The sequence below is a fragment of the Hyperolius riggenbachi genome, chromosome 2 (genome assembly GCF_040937935.1).
Source record: "Hyperolius riggenbachi isolate aHypRig1 chromosome 2, aHypRig1.pri, whole genome shotgun sequence".
Classification (NCBI taxonomy): domain Eukaryota; kingdom Metazoa; phylum Chordata; class Amphibia; order Anura; family Hyperoliidae; genus Hyperolius; species Hyperolius riggenbachi.
This window is the reverse complement of record NC_090647.1, coordinates 275,913,293-275,929,994: the sequence shown is the minus strand read 5'-3', so window position 1 is coordinate 275,929,994 and position 16,702 is coordinate 275,913,293. Positions and strand designations below refer to the sequence as shown.

Sequence of the window (16,702 nt, the reverse complement as noted above, 5' to 3'; positions counted from 1 at the left end):
TAAAATTCTTCTCAAGGCACTGCAACTGAGTCCCTATACATATCTAGAAAAGCCATTGTTTCCCATTTTGGAGTTTTAACATACAGTAGTAATAAAGATATAAACCACAGGGGTGGGACAAGGTAATTAAACACCCTACCCAGAGTACTTACCCAGAGTTATTAAAAGTACAACCAAGTTCCCCAACTCCCACCATCAGCCAAACAAGTTCCCAGCACACATCAAAAATGCACCCCTGGGTCGCGCCTATAGGCACATTTAAATAAAATCAAGATAGATAAAGCACCTGGCCCCAAATGGCATCCATCCCTCAGCATTTAATGAGTTGAGTTCAATTATTGATAGGCCCCTTTATCTCATTTTCTGGGATTCTCTTTGAAGTAGACGAGTTCCAAATGACTGATATATACAGTGGAGGAAATAATTATTTGACCCCTCACTGATTTTGTAAGTTTGTCCAATGACAAAGAAATGAAAAGTCTCAGAACAGTATCATTTCAATGGTAGGTTTATTTTAACAGTGGCAGATAGCATATCAAAAGGAAAATCGAAAAAATAACCTTAAATAAAAGATAGCAACTGATTTGCATTTCATTGAGTGAAATAAGTTTTTGAACCCCTACCAACCATTAAGAGTTCTGGCTCCCACAGAGTGGTTAGACACTTCTACTCAATTAGTCACCCTCATTAAGGACACCTGTCTTAACTAGTCACCTGTATAAAAGACACCTGTCCACAGAATCAATCAATCAAGCAGACTCCAAACTCTCCAACATGGGAAAGACCAAAGAGCTGTCCAAGGATGTCAGAGACAAAATTGTAGACCTGCACAAGGCTGGAATGGGCTACAAAACCATTAGCAAGAAGCTGGGAGAGAAGGTGACAACTGTTGGTGCGATTGTTCGAAAATGGAAGGAGCACAAAATGACCATCAAATCGACCTCGCTCTGGGGCTCCACGCAAGATCTCACCTCGTGGGGTGTCAATGGTTCTGAGAAAGGTAAAAAAGCATCCTAGAACTACACGGAAGGAGTTAGTGAATGACCTCAAATTAGCAGGGACCACAGTCACCAAAAAAACCAGCGATGGATTAAAATCCTGCAGGGCTCGCAAGGTCCCCCTGCTCAAGAAGGCACATGTGCAGGCCCGTCTGAAGTTTGCCAATGAACACCTGAATGATTCTGTGAGTGACTGGGAGAAGGTGCCGTGGTCTGATGAGACCAAAATAGAGCTCTTTGGTATTAACTCAACTCGCTGTGTTTGGAGGAAGAAAAAAGCTGCCTATGACCCCCAAAACACCGTCCTCACCTTCAAGCATGGGGGTGGAAACATTTTGCTTTGGGGGTGTTTTTCTGCTAAGGGCACAAGACAACTTAATCGCATTAACGGGAAAATGGACGGAGCCATGTATCGTGAAATCCTGAACGACAACCTCCTTCCCTCTGCCAGGAAACTGAAAATGGGTCGTGGATGGGTGTTCCAGCACGACAATGACCCAAAACATACAGCAAAGGCAACAAAGGAGTGGCTCAAGAAGAAGCACATTAAGGTCATGGAGTGGCCTAGTCAGTCTCCGGACCTTAATCCAGTAGAAAACCTATGGAGGGAGCTCAAGCTCAGAGTTGCACAGAGACAGCCTCAAAACATTAGGGATTTAGAGATGATCTGCAAAGAGGAGTGGACCAACATTCCTCCTAAAATGTGTGCAAACTTGGTCATCAATTACAAGAAACGTTTGACCTCTGTGCTTGCAAACAAGGGTTTTTCCACTAAGTATTAAGTCTTTTATTGTTAGAGGGTTCAAAAACGTATTTCACTCAATGAGATGCAAATCAGTTGCTATCTTTTATTTAAGAATATTTTTTCGATTTTCCTTTTGATGTGCTATCTGCCACTGTTAAAATGAACCTACCATTGAAATGATACTGTTCTGAGACTTTTCATTTCTTTGTCATTGGGCAAACTTACAAAATCAGTGAGGGGTCAAATAATTATTTCCTCCACTGTAGCTGATGCTTATCCCTTATTCAAGGAGGGAAAATATTGATCTGTAAATTTACCATCAGCTATGTAAAAATGTGAAGGTATCCAAAAGATCTATACAAAATGATAGAGCATAGAATAACCCATATCAAATCATCAGCATGCCGGTTCTGAAAGGGTTAAGGTAGAAGGCCAAGAGTAATGGTAAACAGATTATATTCAAAACAGGAAACTGTTAGTTGGGTCCCTCAAGGGTTAGTACTAGGTCCAATCGTCTTTAATGTATTTATTAGATATAATGTTGCCATCTTTGCAGATGATACAATGTTAGAGGAACTATAGCAAAAATAATGTAATGATTAAAATTGCTTATTTTTACAATATTAATTTATAAATCATTTAGTCAGTGCTTGCTTGTCCATTGTCTCGCATCCCCCTGAACACGTGGGCGGAACCAGAAACAGCCAATCAGATTTCACCCATTCACATCAATGGGAAAAATGTAAAAGGCTGCCATTCTCACTGCAATAAAGCCAGAGTCGCCAAAATTGGCACAGTTGGTCACTAGGCAACCGAGGTGAAAAATTCAGGGGAAGTGGGTGGAGCATAAAGCAGCCAAGCAAAATTGAGCAATTAATTTTCAATGGGAAAATGTAAACTGCAGCCATTCTTAGATTGTAATCGCAGGGTATTCAAACTTTCCACAGTTGATCACTAGGAGAAATATTCAGGAAAGTGGGTGGAGCCTACAACAGCCAATCAAAATACCTATTGATTTTCGAGGGGAATATTTAAACTGCAGCCATTCTTACACTGATAATGGCAAAGGCCTCAAACCTGATACAGTCGGACATTGGGTGACTGGAGTTCAAATTCATTAAAGACCCACAAACAGCCAATCAGATTTCTTTGCTGGATAAACTGCTACCGTTCACACATTTTTGATGCCAGGGACTCGAAAGCTCACAAACTTAGTCATTGACTAACTGTGTGTCACGGTTATAAAAAGTGGGTGGAGCTAAAAACATTTCACAGGGAAAATTTTAACTGCAGCCATTCTTACACTTTCAATGGCAGGGTTCTAAAAGGACAGTTGCGAGCTGTCCTTTAATAACCCTGTTGTCCTGTTCTCTCACCACAGCTCCTCGCCAGGTCGGCATCTGCACTAGAGGGACCCCAGGCCACCGACTGGAAGCGGAGCTGTGGCAAGGGCACAAGACGGCTGCCAGGGGCTGGAGGAGGCAGTAGGAAACTTCAGACAGTTGGTCATTGGGTGACTGGGATTAATATTCAGGAAAGTGAGTCTGCCTACTACAGCCAATGAAAATTCACCTACTGATTTTCAAGGGGAATATTTAAATTGTTGCCATTCTTACACTTTTAATAGCAGAGGCCTCAAACCTAGTACAGTCGGTCATTGGGCGACTGGGGTTCAAATACAGAAAAGAGACGAAGCCACAAACAGCCAATAATTGATTCAGAGGAACCCGAAAAGCTCACAAACTTGGTTATTGGGTGTCTGTGTGTAAAGGTTAGAAAAAGTGGATGGAGCCAACACAGCCAACACAGTTAAATGTAACTTAAAAAAAAATTCAATGTTGCAAAGAAGGAAGTGCTAAAGCGATGGCACTGCAGACAACAAACTTCTATTAGGATGGAGGGAGAGGGGGAGGCAGCTCATACCACACAGTCAGGTACAGTCTGGTGACACCATGCGTGCTCAGGCAGCAGAAAGTCTGTATGTAGAAGGAGAGGGATGAAGCGCCGGCACTGCTGTAAGTCACGTTTATTTAGGTCATCAAAACATCAAAGTGCGTATACATGCAGGAATGAAGACATAATTGTGGAGACACGTACCCCTTGGTGGATGATGGTGGCGTGCTGGTGGGTGCAGAGGGAGGAAGAGCCTGACGGCCGTTTCGCGCTATGCGCTTCTACGGAGGCTGCAAATGAGGATGTGGGACACGCAGCTTAAATACATTTACTAGGCGGCGTGCGGCGTTCTACCGCTGAAGGTCCCGCCCCTCTATCATCACTGGTCCTTCCGCCTCGGCTGCGTACAGCGGAAGCAGCTCGAGGCGGATGACGTCAGGTATTCCCCAGCGACGGTGGCCCGAATAGGGAAACACTTAGATTAGGTTTCCCAGGCAACAAATGCATCTCGGGCCACCCCGTCATCTGGGAAGATATGCTGCCATCTTGTGGCATATTTTGTGATTGCAGCTTCATAGACGACCATACGTGCAAAGTGTAACACTTGAACAGAGGGCATCATGTGATGAGCAAGTGTGTGCTAAAAACATGTAAAAAATGTTGGGGCTCTGAATGGGCCCTATAAAGTGCAAAATTAGTACATGGATAAATATGTGAACAATATGTAGCAACCACTAATTGTGTGTGTGGGATAAGGCCATGAGACATGTAAAACTGGGATCATGGCAGGGAGGTGCTGAAAACATCCATATTTGTGTGTGATGCACCCTGCACATATGACTGTAAACAAACCTGAGGTGATGATTAAAAATGGGGAGGGGGGAAAAATGTTTTTAATTAAAAACAACCAATCTGGAACGGCTATTTGGAGGAAAGCAGGAGGGGGAGAGAAAAGGGAGAAAAATTACATAATGTTCTGGACAATATGTCCTCATCATATTTGTATCTTAAAATTATATCTTAGGAGCAGGGAGTGGCATTTTTTGTCAGGGAGTAAGCAGACGTATATGTAACTCCTCTGTAGGGGTATTATTGACATTCAATGTATTCAAAAAGACAGAGATAGACTATAACTAAGGGCTCATGAATGCACATGGCCCACAATTATCATATCTGTGGGTCCAAAAAACATGCAAGGTCCGTGTGATCATTCATGCCCAGGGGGCCCATCGCATCAGACTGTAATATTATCCGTGCTTCTTCTCTCTTTAGAATTCTTTCCCTGTTGCCTCCACGTCTTGGGGGCAACACATGTTTCAAACCGGCAAAAGTCAATTTTGTGGGGTCCCCCTGATGGACTTCTCTAATATGGGTAATGACCCGAGTGGAGCCTTTGCCTGATTCAATAGAATGGAAATGCTCACGATATCTCCTTGTGAGTGGCCTCGTGGTCTCCTCAAACGCCCTCCTACATAAATCAAGTTTCCATCCCCAACATGTAACTTAGTCAATACCATACAGTCAGTTCCTCAGGCTGCGGAGGAACAATGCAGAGGAGAACGCTTTCATCATGCAGTCAGAGGATTTAGGAGGTAGATTATTGAGTAGGGGATACGAACAGGTAACAATCCAGAAAGCCTTTAAGGCGGTACATAAGATTGATAGGAAGGACCTCCTGATGAGACAGAAACGTAAGGGAAGACCCCTCAATGAGGGCCAAGTCCCATTCACATTTCAATATTCCCCTATGGCCAACAAATTGAAGGAAATTACGAAGAAAAACTGGGATATTCTCCTTGGGGATCCCCTTTTGAGGCCCCTAGTTAAGGATGGACCTCTTTTTTCATACAGAAGGGCCCCAACAATTGGATCTAGAGTCACTAGGAGCGAGTTTATCTCGCAAAAGAACGGGAACTGGTTAAGTGACCATCTGCCACAGGGAAACCACCGGTGTGGTAGGTGCGTGTCGTGCGAGTTTATGGCCACTGGCTCCCGACATCAAGTGGGTCCCCTCTCGCGCTTCACCCGGGAATTCATCACGTGTCAAACGTCGTTTGTAGTGTATGCATTGTGGTGCCCCTGTGGCAGATTTTATATAGGAGAGACCACGAGGCCACTCACAAGGAGATATCGTGAGCATTTCCATTCTATTGAATCAGGCAAAGGCTCCACTCGGGTCATTACCCATATTAGAGAAGTCCATCAGGGGGACCCCACAAAATTGACTTTTGCCGGTTTGAAACATGTGTTGCCCCCGAGACGTGGAGGCAACAGGGAAAGAATTCTAAAGAGAGAAGAAGCACGGATAATATTACAGTCTGATGCGATGGGCCCCCTGGGCATGAATGATCACACGGACCTTGCATGTTTTTTGGACCCACAGATATGATAATTGTGGGCCATGTGCATTCATGAGCCCTTAGTTATAGTCTATCTCTGTCTTTTTGAATACATTGAATGTCAATAATACCCCTACAGAGGAGTTACATATACGTCTGCTTACTCCCTGACAAAAAATGGCCACTCCCTGCTCCTAAGATATAATTTTAAGATACAAATATGATGAGGACATATTGTCCAGAACATTATGTAATTTTTCTCCCTTTTCTCTCCCCCTCCTGCTTTCCTCCAAATAGCCGTTCCAGATTGGTTGTTTTTAATTAAAAACATTTTTCCCCCCTCCCCATTTTTAATCATCACCTCAGGTTTGTTTACAGTCATATGTGCAGGGTGCATCACACACAAATATGGATGTTTTCAGCACCTCCCTGCCATGATCCCAGTTTTGCATGTCTCATGGCCTTATCCCACACACACAATTAGTGGTTGCTACATATTGTTCACATATTTATCCATGTACTAATTTTGCACTTTATAGGGCCCATTCAGAGCCCCAACATTTTTTACATGTTTTTAGCACACACTTGCTCATCACATGATGCCCTCTGTTCAAGTGTTACACTTTGCACGTATGGTCGTCTATGAAGCTGCAATCACAAAATATGCCACAAGATGGCAGCATATCTTCCCAGATGACGGGGTGGCCCGAGATGCATTTGTTGCCTGGGAAACCTAATCTAAGTGTTTCCCTATTCGGGCCACCGTCGCTGGGGAATACCTGACGTCATCCGCCTCGAGCTGCTTCCGCTGTACGCAGCCGAGGCGGAAGGACCAGTGATGATAGAGGGGCGGGACCTTCAGCGGTAGAACGCCGCACGCCGCCTAGTAAATGTATTTAAGCTGCGTGTCCCACATCCTCATTTGCAGCCTCCGTAGAAGCGCATAGCGCGAAACGGCCGTCAGGCTCTTCCTCCCTCTGCACCCACCAGCACGCCACCATCATCCACCAAGGGGTACGTGTCTCCACAATTATGTCTTCATTCCTGCATGTATACGCACTTTGATGTTTTGATGACCTAAATAAACGTGACTTACAGCAGTGCCGGCGCTTCATCCCTCTCCTTCTACATTAAAAAAAAATTCCCATGAACACACATGGATGCCTCACAACTGCTTTTACAATTTAATGTTATTAAAAACTATCCTTCCAGTTTACTCTGCAACCAGCTATGAATTTCCAAAGCTTATGGTAACAGTGATTCAAAGAATCTCTGGGGCAAACCCAAAGTTAATTTCCAAATTTGGTGCAAAACAGAGGACAGCCCAGGCCTCCTGCAAACGGAGAGGTGGGATAAACAAAAATCTATCCGCAGAGGGCTCTGTGGCACAGTAATGAGTCAAACCAAGCAGGACTCTGGGAATCTTTAGGTGTTCATGTTCTGAATATTTTTCTATCAACTAACTAGGTTTATTGACATACATTAAAATAAAAGGTATGCAACGGGAGCACATGTGAGTATCTGTTTTTTTTTTTTCTTTAATTATTCTTGTTCTTTCTCTGAGCGGACACATGCTAATGGCAGTTAGTTACCATAGGTATGTGTACTCTTGTTAAGGGTTCTTTTTCGCTTTTATGCACATATAATTCCTCTATTTCTGTAGTGTAGTAAGTAATATTCTCACCTTGCAGCACAAGTGTCGCAGGTTCAAATCTTGGTAAGGACACAGTATGCTTGGACTTTGTATGTTTTAATGTGGCAAGGCCTCTGATGGAAAGGTGATACATAGAAACGTTAAGCCGCATCTACACGCGTAGATGCAGCCGCGATGTTCCTTATCAATCGAGCCGCTGATGCGGCTCGATTGATAAGATCCGACAGGACGGATCTCCCCACCGCCGATTCCCTGCTCGCTCCCCACGAGGGGACATTGGCAGGGAATCGAGCGTAAGATAAGCGGCAAGGCGCGGGGACGAGCGGGAATCGAGCGGGTATTGATGCCGGCGCACGCGCGGCGAGCGGGGACGCGGAAGAGGCGGTCCGGCGGCTAATCGAGCCGCCGGATCGCCGCCTCATCTACACGTGTAGATGAGGCTTTAGGCACTACCATATTCACTTTTGCTAGGTAATACTGTCGAATTGGCACAACAAAATTTAATGACGTGTAATCAAGATAATTTCTAACATTTTGAGAACACAGCATCTCTGCAGCCTTCCGGACTGTGCACATTGATGACTGTGAGTGCTCCAACACTAGTAGTACTTGCTGTGGCACATCCAATGTTATTACTTTGATGCTTAACCCTGAGTGGGTGTTTATCTTGAAACACTGGAAATTATCTTGATTGCATGTCATTAAACGTTTGTGTGCTAATCCAACTTCATGGGCATGGTATCTGTGAAAAGTAGTGCCGTCATCCACCTGAAGAATTGTGCCCCAACCTAGATCTCATTAAATGATGGAGCACAGGCTTACAACGATCATCAGAATAATTTATTTTGCCAAGTACAAAGAAAAGGAGGGGGGTGGGTGTTGTACCAGGAATTGGTTTTGGCTCATACAAGTTCTGGAAAGAGGAGGAGGGGGTTGGATGGCGAGAGTAAGGGGGGAAAAAGTCCCAAAGCCAAGAGCTGACACCTTTGAGACATGTCCCTAGCACTTCTCTAATCATGCCGCACCACACCCCTCGTAAGACATACCCCCGAATAATTCATAACCAAAATACAGTTTTATATTTTAAACCACACTGGTCCTTTCTATCATCAATAGTTTTTCTTCACATTAACCACTTCCTGCAAAATGGATGTTAATAAATGTCCTATTTGTGCTCCTTTAGTCCATGTACAACTATTCCGCTAAACCAAACGAATGCCACAAGGGGGCTCTTGCACGTATATTTGAGCTCTTCAGCCCATGGCATGAAGTAGTTAACTGAAGTAAGAAATATATCAGTTTGCGGGTTGAAATCAAATTCAGACTAATTTTGTCATTAGAAAAAAATGCATATATTTACATAGATTTGTACATCAGTCAAAAGAGACAAATGAGGAAAAAATGGGGACGGGGATTTGGCTTCCAAGAGGGACAGCTGGGAGCCCTGGGATGTGGGCAAGTGTTTTAAAGCAATATGCACAAGCATTGTAGGATTAGGTGATCTGCTCCTCTCCATAAAGAGCCCCTGCAGATTCAGGCTGCAGTAGAAGTGCAGAGTTCAACAGACCAACACATTTGCAAAAGGTAAAGGTTATTTTTATGTATACTAAGGCCATAATAAACAGATGTATTACCTTTGTTTGAGTATGGCTGCAGTTTAACCAACTCAAAGGGCTTATGGCAGACTCTCTACACATAATTGCTCCTGCTCAACATTCCAGAATCATGAGCCACTGATAGACAACTGCACCACTACTGCATATTCTGTGTCATTCTCAATGATTAAATGATTATTTACAAGACATACAGAGTGATTATTGCTATATATATTCAATTCATGTGCGTCTCAGGAAAACATTTCACTCTGGATCACTTCCACTCTTGTAGCTTCACCAAGAAACAGATAATACATTACAATCAGCGAGTCGGTACTTACCTTATTTTCGGCATAAGCAAGCCAACGGCTCCCTAGAGCAATAGGATTCATGTTTGGCCCAGGACAGGGATAGCAGCCTGGGGGAAAAAAGGTTCCAAAAAGCATCAGTAAGACATGTTCTAATATTTGAAGCAAGCCAACCAAACAACATTCTAAACAGACTCTTAAACCTCTAAACATTCATCAACAAAGCCTTACATTTCTTTGAGTTTTACAAGATAAAACTGAAACATTATAACAACTGTTAATTGGGCTTGAAAAGCATTTCTTCACTGTTTTGCTTTCTGATGTTTTTTTTTCTTTTTGTCTTTTAATAAACACAATTTTGTTTGGGAATGTTTTGAAGCACACAGTGCTTGTCTTTCAAATCTCAGAATAATGATAGCACTCTGAAATGAAATGAAGCTTGTTTTGTAAATATTTGCTTTCCGTAAGCTATAAATCCAATATATTTACATTCAGGCTTCAGAGTGAGTTGAACATATCATTGATGGGGAGAGTGACTTGTATTTAATTTCCTCCTACTGGCAAGGATGCAGTTTGATAGATGACCACATTCTTAAATATTATTTACTTAATTTACATAGCATTACCATAGAACAGAACCATTCACATCAGTCATATCCCTCAACCAATCTTACAATTTATAGGTTGCAGGTAACTGAATTCTGCGAGGAAGACGGGGATCAGGGTATAGCATAGGTGTGTTACTTTAGGAAATCATTCACAGAGGTCAGGCAGTGGAGCAATCCAGCTGAACATAGACACAGATTCCCACCCATTTTTCATGGGCCGAAATATACTAGTCAACAGAAGAAAAAAAGCTTGATGCACACCTCATGATTGCTTTCTACTCAGTTTCCAAAAACACTGCAGCCTCCAGATAGAACAAAAAACATGTATAGGGCAACAAGAGAGTAATGGATCCAGGAGCACTCGTCATAAAAGCCAACACTTTAATTTAATCTCATCTTCTCAGAATAAAACCATGATGCAATCAGCAATGAATAAAAAACAGCAAAATACTTATAAGACATATGACAGTCAATTAGAGGTGCGGAGCAAGGTCAACAATAGTTTCGTTCCCCGATGATTTCTCAAGACCGTGCTTTCTCAAGACCGGGCTTGAGAAAGCCCAGTGGGCGAAACAATAGTCTACCTTCCTCCGCACCACTAAGCGAATGTGTCTTATAAGTATTTTGCCTTTTTTTATTCATTGCTGATTTCATCAGGGTTTCTCTGAGAAGATAAGATTAAATTAAAATGTTGGAGTTTATGACGAGTGCCCCTGGATTCATTACTCTCTTGTTGCGCTGAAAGATACTAGGGTAGCATATACAGATGTTTATAATTTTTGATTCATGGAAGTAATACTTAAAAATCCAAAACCATGCCAAGCATTAACATGTCCCTGACCTGGGTGTAAAAAGACCTGGGTGTAAAAAGACTGTCAAGTCTTATGTGATTAGTATATATACTCAATATGCCATTGGCCAAATAATGTGTTTTTCCTTTATATTTTAGTAATAGATGTACCCCTAAATACCCAACTTCCTCATCAGCTACAGGGTTTTGTATTTCACTGATATTACAAAACAAAATCATATCATCTATCTTTGGCTTGTTACTAAATAATAATAATACTAAGATCCCCTGCAAACCTTAATATTAGCAGGCTAGGAAGTGCGTTCAACTGCTTATCGCTGAGGACCAGGATTCATGGGACTTCATGGTTTTGTGATTGGTTTCTTTGCACTATAGGGTGAGGAGAACCCTGAAATTGGCAATGTAATATAACTGACCACTATATTGCTAATCAGCTTATGCAAGTTAATCTTAAAGGACAACTGAAGCAATAGGGATATGGAGGATGACATATTTTATTTCCTTATAAGCAATACCAGTTGTCTGGCTATCCTGCTGATCCTCTGCCACTAAAGGCCCATACAGACGTCGGATTTTTCCGAAAGACGGGTCGTTTGAACGTCCAGTCGTTCAGTAGTCCGCACACCAAATCGGGCGTGTGTACAGACTGTCGTTCGTGTAATAAGACTGAGTTTGATCGATCCGCAAACACATTATTGTCAGATTAGCCAGGCAACTGGTATTGTTAAAGAGAAAATAAATATGGCAGCCTACTTTACACTTGTGTGCATAGCCAGCGGTAGACAATGACAGGTAAAGTATACTGTATGGGGCATATTTTACATTGGGCGGACAGCGCCAGGCCAGCGAGGCAGCGGATGCAGCGTCACAAGGCTGAAACCAAAGAGATTTCATGCCGAAATAGATCGGGCATCGGCATGCGATGTATAGGCAGGTAACAGAATTCTCTCTGATCAGATAGAGATATGTCTCTTGGTCGATCTGCCCATGCATCATGGGCTGCTACCCTGTAGTTACGGCTCTAGTCATAGGTAAAGTGAACCTCTAGACTAAAAATCTACTAAGCAATACTGAAAAGGCTTGGTGTTTCACAGTTTCACAGCATCAGAACTTTTCTTACCCCAGACTCATTTTTAGCTGCACAGAAGCTAAGCTCCGCCCCATCAAATTAATCTGCCCTGGCATTTTTTGACCCTGATGCTGTGCAAAGTATGATGGGATTTCTGATGTTGTTGTTCTCGTTGCCTAGCATGCGCAGCTGGGAGGGGTGATCAGGACACAGGACAGTTGGAACTGTGTCTCATGCTCCCTGTCACCTCCTTTCAACCAAAAAGATGGCTGCTCCCATGAAATCACAAACATTTGCCTGTTCTTTTAAAACAGGGTGGGTTAGAGATTATATTACCTATCTATTTTAATTAACATAACTAATGTAACTTAATGACAGTATGTTTGTTTAGGCTGAAGTTCCTCTTCAACATCCTCCTAACTGTTTAAACACTTTGCAATAATCTATTCAATTAAATGACACCATAATGTTCCTGGTTCTACCATTCAATATAAAGCAGTCAAATCTATTGAAATCTACTCATTCTTAAACTTTCAATTCAACTTTGCTCAAATGTGATCATCTTCCTGAATCTAAAGTTACAAAGACTGATTGCAGCGGAAATGTGTAAGGGCAGCATTAGCAAAAACATCTACACAACACCTCTATTGACTATGGGCCCAATCCAATTTACCTTTTCTCCACCTTTTGTTTAAAATAACTTTTCAGCACTCTCCACTTAAAAAAGTATCAAAAAAAAACTAGGTGAAAGGGAACTGTCAAACTTATTCTGAGTATTTCTTTGCTTGCTGGTGGCTTTAAAAGCACTTTATTTACAAGATGCAAAAATATCACCTAGGAGAAAACTTAGGGGAAAAGGTGAATATGTTTGGCCCTATGTATTTTGAAATGATGCTATTTTGTAAGGTAAGACTTTCATTATTGCTACTACAGTGAGTTTGCTACATGCTGGGGTCTCTTTGACTTTAATTAACCACATGAATACTAGCAGTCTCTGGTCCCTTAAGAACTACTGGACTACTAGTAAAAAAAAACGGGTCTCACCGAAGTCACGATTGGTTCACAGGGATCACAGAGTCAGGAGCCAATAAATTGGCTCCTGACCAGATCACAGGACTCGGATGTCATAGTGATGGCAGAGCGAGTGGTTTGCAGAGGCGGGAGAGCGGCACGATTGGCAGTAGTGGCGGATCCATGCACTAATTGAAATCTAAGTACTGGCAGGGACAGGAGGTCCCAAACAGGGCGTAGACTTCAATTAGCCTGGTCCGGAAGTGGTTAAGCTGTCACAAGGGGTTTTCCTGGTTTACCATTGGTTCTCATATGTTTATTTACTGTATGATAACTGCATATACTGCATATTGGAGTGGCATATTTTTTTCTTGCCCTTCTTTATTTATATTGCACTGATATGAATATAACTTGGATGCATATTTTGGTTTAATTTTGGCCCGGTGTGTAGCCTTATCAGCCTGACCTGTATTCTCAAGTATATTCTTGTGCTATTATTTGCCATGTTTCACCTGCGTTTTGGAAGTATTTGCATTGACTGTGCGGCAGTATATACCAGTATATACTGTCATGTGTTCTTTGAATAATAAAACTGAAAAAAAAAACTGGGAAAAAAACTGAAAAAAACCAAAAAAACAAAAAAACAAACCCAAAAAACATTACATCTGATTACTTGAAGAGATGCTCATTAATACACTTTAGTTGTATTATATTAAAATGCAATACAAAACAACTCCCCTTATAAAAAAAAAAAGGATTAATTTGCAAAGCTAGCAAAGTGTGTAAGTTAATTATAAATAGTGTTTACGGGCTCCCTTGTTCTAATTAGACAGCATCACGGGACATGCAAAACCATTGCATTGGCAGAAAGCAGTGGAACTTGCCTTTTTAACAGTCTACATGACCATTGTTGTCTCTCAGCCATGGAGAATTTGAGAACTAGAGTCAGCAAATTGAACAACAAACACATGAGGAAAACAGCCAAACTGACCCATGCTAGACTTCCCTACAAACATATTTCAGTTACAGTTTAACTTGTACAGCCAATGAACCTCCCATAGAAATATCCACTGTAAGCATTAAAAGCAAAATTTCCCATGCTCGCTGACATTTCTTCAAGCATCTATGGGAAATACAGGTGACAAAATACTTTCCACATGGCAAAAGCCACAATCTCAATGTCAAAAACCTTAAGAGACATGAGCACACGCCCACTGATAGAAATAGAAAGCCTCTACATGCCTTCTGCAGATAAACATTCTGGTTTAAAAATATGACATTATGACCTTAAACAGATGAAATTAATGAGTTAACAGCAAGATCCGTGGTTAGAACTGATTTTGATATTTATTACAGCTTCATCATGATGTTCAGACTTCAAGGGGTAGAGCACAGTAAAGTTGCCTGAAACCACACCCTAGACGTTAAGTAACTTTGAGGTACCCTTTACACTTGTCATATCATGGTACTTTCCCCGCCACAGCTCGTCACAGTGGCGTTTGAAGTCTATAAGACATGCCACACTGTTTGTGGTACGGCACGAAGCAACGGAAGTAATGCACAAGCTGCAGTGCGTTATCCTGCGACTCCCAGAAGTGCACCAGAAGTCACGTATTAATATTTTTATTTTGCTGTGATGGGATTGTTCCAAATTGCACAGCTACTGCAGCGCATTAGTGTAAGAAAACTATGAATGACAATAAATGGTTGTTAACAGAGTTTAACCACTTTAGCCCCCGCAGTATGGATTTCTCCGTCCCTTTTTTCCCCCCTAAAAAACCAAGGGACGGAGAAATCCGTACCTTCCGCGCTACCGCCGCTGTCTTCGCTCCCGCCGCTTGTGCACGCTGCCGCCCGCTCGCCCGGAGATCAATGAATGGGAAAATCCATTCCCGTTCGTTGATCTAAGCCCCCGCAATGATCTGCTGCTTCTTTGAGAAACAGCGCGATAGTGATTTTCCCAGCCTCATAGTGCTTCCTGTAAGCGTCCTTCCGGACGCTTACAGGTCGCATGTAAACAAACTCACTGTGGCCATCTTGTAGCCCAATAGTAAAACTACACCCTAAAGCATTTTACATTTACAAATACATTAGTTTTACACAATAAATTAACTCATTACCTACCACACTCCAATTTTTTTTTTTTTGTAATTAAAAAAAAATACAATAATAAAAAAACAACCAAATAGTTACCTTAGGGACTGAACTTTTTAAATATTTATGTCAAGAGGGTATAACACTGTTACTTTATAAACTACGGGCTTGTAATTAGGGATGGATGCAAAACTGAAAAAAATGCACCTTTATTTCCAAATAAAATATTGGCGCCAAACATTGCGATAGTGACATAATGTAAACGTAATGTAAACGGTTTTATAACCGGGACAAATGGGCAAATACATTTCATGGGTTTTAATTACAGTAGCATGCATTATTTAAAAACTATAATGGCAGAAAACTGAAAAATAATTTTTCCCACATTTTCCTATTTTCCCATTAAAACACATTTAGAATAAAATAATTCTTGGCATAATGTCCCACCTAAAGAAAGCCTAATTGGTGGCGAGAAAAAACAAGATATAGTTCATTTCATTGTGATAAGAAATAATAAAGTTATAGACGAATGAATGGAAGGAGCGCTGAAAGGTGAAAATTGCTCTGGTGCTCAGGGGGTAAAACTCCTCAGTGGTGAAGTGGTTAAGCAGTGCCTACAGAGGATCAGGAAAATATTTGTGCTTGGCGTTGGGCTTTAGTTATGGTTAGGGATTTACTGTAACTGCAAGAAAGTCCCTGCATCTGTGTAATGTAGAGTATGTAGTCAGCCCAGGTATTAAAATATTCTTCTTGGAAGGGGTGCTGGGACTGACGTGAATTTCTGCCTTCACCAACATGAAACTCGTACTCTCAAACCTATGTGAAGCCCCGCCCCTACTGACAGTGCAATCAGTGATTCTTTCCTAGCGTGTGGATCCTGAAGAGGTGATTTACTTTCCCCTTTGCTGCACAATCTGCATGGCAGGGCCCACTCTCTTGCCTACATATACTGGGGGTCTCTCTGCTCTGGCTACCTATATTGGGAGGGGCTCTCTCTTCTGGCTACCTGGGCGCCCTCTCTGGCTACATATACTGAGGGTTTCATCTGGTTACCGGAGGGCTACATTATTAATATTTATTTTATTTATAAAGCACCAACATATTACGCAGCGCTGGACAATAAATAGGGATACATACATTACAACAGTGTTCCTGAGTCTGCGGGGGGAGACTTCAACCGAGGATGGCCCAGGAAAGACGGGATGTACCAAGACTTAGCAAGGCTCTATGGTATTCAGAGTTGGAGGTGGGGGTGTCGGGCATCAGTTGGGGCTTGCGAAGGCCGTTTCGCGTCCTAACAGACGCTTGGTCACGCTGCGCTCCAGTAACTGAGGCGATCCGCAAACATCCGGTATATGCGGAAGTAAGCTCCGCCTCTTCCGGGTGCTGCATCCGCCAATGGATGAAGACTAAGGGGAGATTGCCTAGTTACAGGATGCGCGCCGCTCTGCTAGAGGACTACCCTATCCAGAAGGCAGCGCGAATGGGAGGCGGAGAGAGAACAATATATCTTTGCCTTTCCACCAATGTTCAACGGCGAAAGCCGCCAACTCCACCCCATGGGCGCGGACATTAAA

General features: G+C 42.3%; 1 protein-coding gene across 13 annotated transcripts in view; it reads right to left on the bottom strand.

Moving 5' to 3' along the window:
• BCAS3 (BCAS3 microtubule associated cell migration factor) overlaps window positions 1–16,702 on the bottom strand; it is a 1,423,373-nt gene that overhangs the window by 1,196,556 nt on the left and 210,115 nt on the right. For all 13 annotated transcript variants that reach the window (XR_011026249.1, XR_011026248.1, XM_068268730.1 and 10 more), the window contains exon 10: window positions 9,566–9,642. Coding sequence is in view for 11 of the 13 variants with exons in the window: in XM_068268730.1 (XP_068124831.1) it covers window positions 9,566–9,642 (77 nt within the window). In the remaining 2 variants the exon portion in view is untranslated. The remainder of the gene's footprint in view (window positions 1–9,565; window positions 9,643–16,702) is intronic.